Below are 8,757 nucleotides of genomic sequence, written 5' to 3'. Positions count from 1 at the left end.
GAGAGGCAGAGGCAATTCAGATCGTCAAGAAGGAGGCTAGTACATCCATTCCGTAGTCAAGTTCGTGAGACGTTCTTGAAGGTGCTCGTGTGGATACCATAGAGGTGTTTCTCCGAGAGGTAGACACAAAGCGTGATAGCTAGGATCTCCGTTGAGTTCGTGAAAGTTAAGCTCTTGAAAGGTATGATTCGTTATCTCCATAATCTGCCCATAATTATACATGGATCCTGTTTTTGGGTTTCGAAATTTTTTTTGTTTTATTTACATTTATCCGTTGCGTTTTATGTCTTCGGAACCCAACAACATATCCACCCTATAAATTAGCAAGATATTCTTTAACAGAAGTTGTTATTAGAGATAAATGCAAATTGTGTAGTCACCGATTTTGATTATCTTTGCTCGGCAAATTATAGAAAACTTCTTCAAAAATTACATTAGCCGTTATATTTGTATATCCTCCATTATCACTGTCAATCAGAATATGTAAGCCTGAAGGAGAAGTAACTCTCGATATAGCAACATAAAGTTGTCCATGTGTAAACACGGATCTCGGCAAATAAAGTCCAACCTTGTGAAGCGACTGTCCCTGACTCTTATTAATCGTCATAGCATAACACAACTGGACTGGAAATTGAACTCTTTTGAACTCAAATGGCCATTGAGTATCTGAAGGTTCCATTTCTATCCGTGGAATAATGTGAGTTGTTCCAACTTGAGAACCAGTAAGTATATCACATACTATACTATTGGGCAAACACCTTTTGACAATCATTCTTGTCCCATTACAAAGTCCCATGATCTGATTGAGGTTTCTCATGAGCATAATCACGCATCCTTCTTTAATTTTCAAATGATGTTTTGTCAGGCAAGGCATATTAATGGAATTTAAGTATTCAATTGGAAAAGCAGAACCAAAATCATTGTTATCAACTTCACTGTCTACTAAAAAAACTTGACTAAAATAAGAGTGCTCCTTTCCTGGAACCTGATCAAGAATGTATGAATTTATATCACCCACAATGGCATTCGTTGGAGTAAGAATTGATCTTTCCCTCAAATAGTCAGCATTCTTTATGTTCTTTGCAAGATCGGGATAAACTACGTCAACAACAGCCTTTAGTGGGTTCTCTCTTGCTCTAATCAGAAATTTATCCGGAATCACTACTTCCGGATCACTGATTATATCATCTGGATGAAAATTGGGAAGAGTACCATTACCAACATCAAGTACCCACCTGCTAAATTTTGCGATTTCATGTTTTTCTTGTTCTGTTTTCCCAGAGGAAAGACGCATATTTTTTTCTAGTAAGAATACCCGACAATGATCCCATATCTTTGAACTATTTAAAGAAGCACTCACAACCTGTGCTCTTGAAGCTTTTGGTATCACAGGGAGGATTTGCCGAAAGTCTCCTCCAAAAACAATAGTTATACCGCCAAATGGTAGGCTGGCTCTTTCAGGATCCACCGATGTCATAATATCTCGTAAACTGCGATCAACACTTTCGGCAGCATATCGGTACTGCATAGGAGCTTCATCCCATATAATCAAACTGGTTTGTTTCAATAATTCACCAAGTTCAGTACCATGCTTGATTCCGGCAACCGAGTACTCATCAACCTTCAACGGAATGTGAAACCTTGAATGAGTTATTCTTCCCCCGGGAAGCAGCGTAGCTACGATGCTGGAAGAGGCAACAGGAAGAACTACTTTTCCAACACTACGTAGTTTACAACAAAGAGTATTCCACAGGAAAGTTTTTCCACATCCTCCACTGCCGTATACAAAAAATACCTCCTTTGCCATTTTCAACGCTGTCAATAATAGAAGCGTAGGCATGAATCTGCTCTTTATTAAGTGATTTATAAAGTTTATCATGTTCATCATGCCCGTGTTCCTTGTTGTAAGAAAGTTCATCAGACAGTAATCTGTTATCGAGTCCATGCATAAAGCTGTCATCAGGAAAAGGCATCGAGTTGTAATCTTTAAGACTTTTGCCAACATCGTTAAAGAGTTTTTCAATTTCTGCAATGTATTTATAAATCAGAATTAATGAAAATATTAACAGGTTAAATGTATCCTATAACTTTAAAGATGAATTTTGTTGAATTATAACCAATTTAGAAGATACCTGCCAAACAAAAATTCTGAATCTCTGATTGATTAAGATGCAGTTCATTGTTGTTGGTTATCCGTCTTCTGATCAACAAAATATCCTCAGACATGGATTCCCAATATTTCTCCCATAGTTTTAAAGGGTCAGTAACCTGATTTTTTGATAATATATGCACAAATAACTGCTTGAGTTGACGTGGCATTGCATGAACTGCATTTTCTGACATAGCAAAATCCTACTGTCTATCGTCCTTTAGAAGTCCAAGTGCGTCACACACTTCTTGAAACGAATTATGAACAAATCCATTAACAGTCTTGAGATCTTGGTATGATATGGCACCTTTGATGTGCATGAGTAACATCCTTAAAAAAAATGTTTCACCGGAATGCGAGTGAACGTCTGATAATCAACCAAATACCTGACCACGTTCCCGTGCCTTCCATTTACATAAGTCTGCCTTCCAAGTAAAATATGTTGGAAATTCTTCATAAGCGTATTGTCTTGCCTCTGGGAAACTTTTATTTGCTTCAAACCAGCCTTCAAGTTTGGTAAACCGAATTTTGGCTCTTTCAGCAACATCTCCAAGATCATCGTATGGCTTAAACGAAACACATTTCTCATCTTCCATGTGTACAGGTAGGCGCTCAACAGAAAGGAAATGATGGTGTATGTCAAAACCTAGAAATCTCCAAGCTGCTTCTGACACACATATATAACGACCATCAAGGAAATTTTTGATCTCATCCATTGACTTTGCTTTGGTAGTCATTTCATCCGGTGTATCTTTTTTATTTTTCTTTCTAAGAAGCATTGTGGCAGTATCATAACCTTTCAAGCAGTATTTAAAAAGATATTTCAAAGATCGTGAGGAGTTACAGACCTCGAGATTTATATGACAATGAAAGCGTAACAATAAATCTCTATTGTATGGTACAACATACTGGTTGTCAAGAAGAACTCATTTCTTCAAAACACTTGCTTCAGTCCGCCTTCTACGATACACATGAAATCCACAATCATCGAAGAAAGTGTTTGCGTTATACCTTTAAGCAGAGAAAAAAGAATAAATTAAGCGATGCTTGTTTCCGCGTATATGATAAATTACAGTATTCAATTAAAATTTAAAATCCTTACTTAGATTCCTATATTTTTAACACACACTTACTTTTTAGGAAAATGACGTCCACACTTTCCTTTCACCATACACGAAGAATAAGAAAAATCCTTACCACATGGTCCATGTATCATATGCACTTTAACTACGTTGTAGCCGATTGGATCCATATTTTTGTCTGGTATTTCGGCAGATATCAACTGATCAATCTGTTGCACATTTTGTGGTCTGCTTTGCGGGTGCAACCATATTAACATATGACAACGAGGAAGTCCACGCTTTTGGAACTCAATAACATGCATAACTGATATTAAAAATTAAAAAAAAACAAAAAACAAACGTGTTAAATGCATAAAAGACTACTGTTAAATTTAAATTTGTTTAAGAATAATGAGTGTGTGTCATGCAAACTTAAAAATTCGTGCCAAACCTCCAATACATTCCCGAAGTAGTTCTTTTTCTTTATAAGGTCTAGGAGTTGATCAAGTTTCAGCTTAAACACTCTAGCTATCACATCGGGTTTGTTAGCTATATCCACTCTGGGAAGATATTCCATCATTTGTTTAATTTCCAGTCATTGAGTATTACATGTCATTGTCAAGAATAATGATGGATGTCCAATCGTACGACAAATAGCCAAAGAATCTTTAAAATACTGGTTCATGTACCGTTGAGAACCTGTATGGGTTGCTGGTAATATAACATTCTTACCAATATTTCCAGGATTTGTATCACCTTTAGTAAGAGAATCACGAATAGACCTGTACAAATATGAACGAATGGTGCTTTCGTGGTTTCTAATACAGTCCAATATGTACTGTTCTACTGCAGCAAATGCGTCGACAACAAATTGTTGCCAAAGACGACCACCAAGATGTAGATTCATTCCTAAAACAGCATAAATAGTATAACGTATGAGATAAAAAGTTTCCTGGATTTAACATGAATAAAAATGTAACGGATAATACTTTCATCAGGACGTATCATTAGCTTATAGGAATAGTATTCCCTCATTGTGACAGTAGTTCGGTGTCTTGTTTCGTCAGGATGTTGATCATGAACCGCTTCAGCAGGAACGTTCTGCTTCTTGTTCTTCAACGGTATATTGAGATGGAATCCATCATCACCATACGGAAAAAGTAACGGATATTGCAGAGACATGAAGTGCTTGCATGTTTCAAAAACTCTCTTAAGAAATTTTTGCTTTGTCTCAAATACAATGTCTCTGAATGGACATGTATCATCACTGTCACCAACAATTAACGCAGCTACTTCATTGGATGGTCCAACCTGATTTTTTCTGCCGGATGCAGATTTTGAAGATACCAGAATCAAACTAAAATCATCTGTATCTGAAATATTAAGGCGATCACGTGCATAACGGAATCCTTCAGAGAGCTTATTATTCTCATCCAACATCTTTAACCGTCCTTCGACGATCTCTGGATCAAGACAATCAGATCCAGGGACCGCGTCCATCCGATTCTGTATTTCATTGTCAGTGTCATACACATAGAGCTGAGCAAACTTTGGTGATTGTCCTTCCTTTGGTTTAAGACTTCCAATAAGATGATAATTTTGACCATTCAGCTTAAAACAATACGGACCTCCTCCATTGTTGATTTTACGATCTATTTTACCTCCAAGTGAGGTAAATTGAAATAAGGAGTTGTATGTCCTTATATTTTTCAAGAAATGAGCAGTCTTTTCAGATCCAGAAAGCAAATAGTAGAGGAAAGGAGGAGGAGGACGTTCTTTAGTAAGTTCAACCTGACCATTTTTGCAGCAAATTGAGAATGTAGGTGGACTGTTTTTATTTGATTTGTTTTTCCTCTCTTCATTCCACATCCTTGCTTTACATTTTCCACATATTTTTTATGGTGGTCCAAGATCCATGTATCCTTTCCAAAAATCTGTAAAAATATTTAAAAAGGTTAGTATATGTTTTCGTCAATTTCTTTCTACAAAGTGGATAGGTGAATTAATTGAATTGCCATATACCTAAATCCTCATCTATATATTCATCGTTACAGTCTGATGAATATTCTCCTTGGCTTTCAGTTGCATCAAGTTCATCATCTATAAAAACATCCAGGATGTAAAATTATCAACATTCATCTTTCATGGATATTTCCCAAATTATCCGAAGAATATTCAATCTGTGAATATGACATTACCAGTTACGTATTGTTCATATTCCGGCATATCTTCTAGTACTACATCACTTGCATTATTGAAAGCATCCATCAGATTTAATCTGCTTGCACAGGTTCCTTCTGTACCAAACATTCACTTCGAGAAAAATTGTCGAAAAAACAAAAATCATGCTAGAATAAATGCCTTTAAAAATAAAAAGATATTTAGACATAACTAACCTTCATTACGGGGAAACCATTCTGCAGACATTTTGTAAATTTAACAATATCAATATAAAAACAATGAAAGAACTACAGATAAATAATTAATATATTAATATTGAAAACGACCGGGTAGTGGAATATTAAGATCCTCAGTCTCTGGAATTGTAATTGATATTGTATTTCGTCGTTCTCTTTTCTTAGCCATGGTAGAATTTTCAGTAATGCGAGCATCAATCTGCGCATTTTTGTCTTTACTGTGTAACTTTGACGGGGATTGTAAATTCTTACCAAAATGAACCGGATCGTTCTTATTTAAGTTTGGATTATTGCTTGGTATTATCCTAGATGCAGGGAGCTCAAACATACTGTGTATCTTAGCCATTGTTGGCCTATTCTGTAATATTCGAGCTACTGGACTTTGTTGCAAGACTTGACAAACATGGATTGAAAAAGTTAAATGTACTACTACTAACTATCCGAAAGTTATAAAGTTTTTAAAAATTAATAGTTATACCTGAAGACGCTGACTGTTTAGGACTATATGGATTAGCCGATGAGTTTATGTGCGTCAATCCAGATTGAGGTGTTAAATCAAATAAATTAAGCCTTCGTTGTGATGGTGTAGTAGTAACTGCAGGATTACTTGCATGACGTTGAAAACCTAACATACGAATATTGTCAAACATGCGTGAACGGGAAAGATATATGTTGGCAAAAAAAAATGCAAGTGAATGGAATACTATATTTACCATTTTTAATTGATGCTGAAACATTGGGGTCCGCATTCTCATCAAGTGAACGTTGACTGAACAATTTAGATTGTTCAGAAGATTGAAGAGTTTTTGTACTCAAAGCTGAAAATATGCTCAAAATGTTTTGTTAGTTTGATTTGTGAATTAATCCAGGTTAGTTGCATTAATACGTTTAAAAAATGGCAGACCTTTAGGAGCGGACGAAGGAGACAATGGTCCAGGACATATCCGCTTATGACCTATTATAAACAAATTTGCTCATAAACTATTGTAATTCACGATTAGTTGCAGTACTATCTTTTAAAAAAATGCATACCTTTAGGCGCTGAAGAAGGAGACAATGGGCCTGGACAGAACCGCTTATGACCTATAAATGTGAGGAAAGATCATTTGCTTAAATTAAAATTTTAAACGTCTGCATCGTCAAACTTACCTGATGACGATTCATGGATGACATGTCCTTCCTTTAAAGAATATGTCAACTGAGTTGTTACAGAGCTGTATATTAAACTTGATGAATCATGGTTATTTTGTGACTGAGAATTCTTATTGTCATGCGAAAAAATTTCATCCAAGCCTGTAAAAAACATTGATCATAATGATGTGTATTTTACAGTCTACAGAAACAACAACGCAATACCCAAGCCTTTTGATGAAAACGTTTGAGACAACTAGATTTAATTTTTCTTTAATACCTAGAAAAGCAGAACATGGCTTAGATCATTAAGGTGAATACGCTTAAAAGATATACATAACACATACCTAAACCAGAAGACCGTGACTGTGAATTCATATTGGCGGGGAAAAAGCGTTCATCCAAGACTACAAAAAAATTTTGATAAGAATGCAGGCTAGGTTTACATGCTAGTGAAACAAACAAAAAATACCCAAACCTTTCGATGCAGACGTTTGAGACATCTGGCCAAGAGGTTGTCTTTTATTACCTACCAAAACAAAATATGAATTAGATCATTAAGATGACTACGCTTAAAAGATACACATTACACATACCTACACTGGAAAATAGTGACTGTGAATTCTTATTGGCATGTAAAAAGCGTTCATCCAAGCCTACAAATAATATTGATCATAATGCAGTATATTTTACATGCTATCTTGAAACAAATAAAAAATACCCAAACCTTTCGATGAAGACGTTTGAGATAACTGGCCAAGAGGTTGTCTTTTATTACCTACCAAACAAAACATGAATTAGATCATTAAGATTACTATGCTTAAAAGACATATATAAAAACATACCTAAATCAGAAGAACCATTAATATTGTGATTGTGTTTCTCAAGAACCGTATAATCATTAGCAGAGTTTTCTTTACCAACTGAATATGTAAACATATGTCCGGTTCTTTTTCTCCTACTACCTACATCAGTTCATGCCATTAACAATTTTAAAATACGTGATCGAAATCCTGGTAACGAAGAAGGAGATAAAACAGTATCATTAGATGCATATAAAGTGTTACCTTTCTGTGAAGAAGAAGGAGACAAAGGACCATTGTTAGGCCATTTATGTGCATTCGGACTATTTTCTTCATTCATGGCAAGAAGGAGATGGCAAGAATGAGATCAAATTCGTGTAACTGATTCCTTGTTAACTGAGATGTTGATTGTATACATTTGAATTCAAATTTTTAAGTTTACAGTTGATTGAAACATTTATTTAATTTGAATTTAAAATTTACTTCATTTGAGGAGTAATGATAGGCTTCATAACAATATTTGATCTGATATTCCAAATATAAATATGGGTTTTATCCATGAAGTTGGACTATCCAACTTTTAACCCAAAAGTGTGTAAAAATAGTTAAGATGGGTCACCCATTCAAAGTTAGACTATCCATAATATAAGTGATTTTACCAAAATAGCCAAAATCTAGTATAACTTTTTTTTAGGAGGAGGGTATTTAGTGTAATTTGTTTTTTCTTTGCTAGCAAAGTTTAGGAATATATTGATATAAAGTAGACAAAAATTATCGACATTTTAATGTGCAAGTATGATAAAGATGATGTGTGTATTGAAATAGGAATAGTAGTATAATTTATTTAGCAGGGACACTTGAGTGAGCATCTGATTGAATGTTGACTCCATGTCTGCAATTCTAAATTTAGTAGTGGATATTTATATTAATGTACTTTCATTTATTTTTAATGTAATGCAAGTTGCTTTACTGCTCATTAACAGAAAATACAAAAGAACAAAGAAAAAGAGTTTGAATCGTTGGCTAATAATGTTAACAAAAAGTAGTATTTAGAAATTTACAACCGAGTAATACTAGAAATCCAACAAAATTTTTCCAAAATATAGTAGAATCTCGATAAATAAATATTCGATAAATAAATAGTCTCGTTAAATAAATATTTTTTTGGTCCTAATATAATATTAATAATGTATTGC

General features: G+C 34.7%; 2 protein-coding genes across 3 annotated transcripts; both read right to left on the bottom strand.

Moving 5' to 3' along the window:
- Positions 1-376: 376 nt before the first annotated feature.
- LOC141685171 (uncharacterized) lies at positions 377-5,079 on the bottom strand. Its single transcript, XM_074490290.1, has 8 exons — positions 4,200-5,079; positions 3,910-4,119; positions 3,283-3,535; positions 3,093-3,160; positions 2,536-2,945; positions 2,133-2,268; positions 1,796-2,026; positions 377-1,707 (listed from the first exon to the last, which is right to left on the bottom strand). Exons 1-8 carry the CDS (start codon positions 5,077-5,079, stop codon positions 377-379), a joined length of 3,519 nt encoding a protein of 1,172 aa, XP_074346391.1.
- On the bottom strand, positions 5,017-8,516 carry LOC141686801 (uncharacterized). Of its 2 annotated transcripts, none has more exons than XM_074491882.1 (14): positions 7,826-8,516; positions 7,604-7,723; positions 7,486-7,536; positions 7,237-7,287; positions 7,106-7,165; positions 6,777-6,920; positions 6,660-6,710; positions 6,532-6,582; positions 6,341-6,445; positions 6,106-6,252; positions 5,607-5,627; positions 5,409-5,507; positions 5,233-5,310; positions 5,017-5,144 (listed from the first exon to the last, which is right to left on the bottom strand). In XM_074491882.1, the coding sequence occupies exons 1-14, from the start codon at positions 7,899-7,901 to the stop codon at positions 5,107-5,109; spliced, it is 1,092 nt and encodes a 363-aa protein (XP_074347983.1). In that variant the 5' UTR covers positions 7,902-8,516; the 3' UTR covers positions 5,017-5,106. The 2 variants fall into 2 exon arrangements, with proteins under 2 accessions (XP_074347983.1, XP_074347984.1); XM_074491883.1 differs by having other exon boundaries at positions 6,660-6,689.
- Between the last annotated feature and the right edge of the window lie 241 nt (positions 8,517-8,757).

Source organism: Apium graveolens, chromosome 9, assembly GCF_009905375.1.
Source record: "Apium graveolens cultivar Ventura chromosome 9, ASM990537v1, whole genome shotgun sequence".
In the NCBI taxonomy this organism is placed as follows: Eukaryota; Viridiplantae; Streptophyta; class Magnoliopsida; order Apiales; family Apiaceae; genus Apium; species Apium graveolens.
This window is presented reverse-complemented; position numbering and strand designations above follow the sequence as displayed.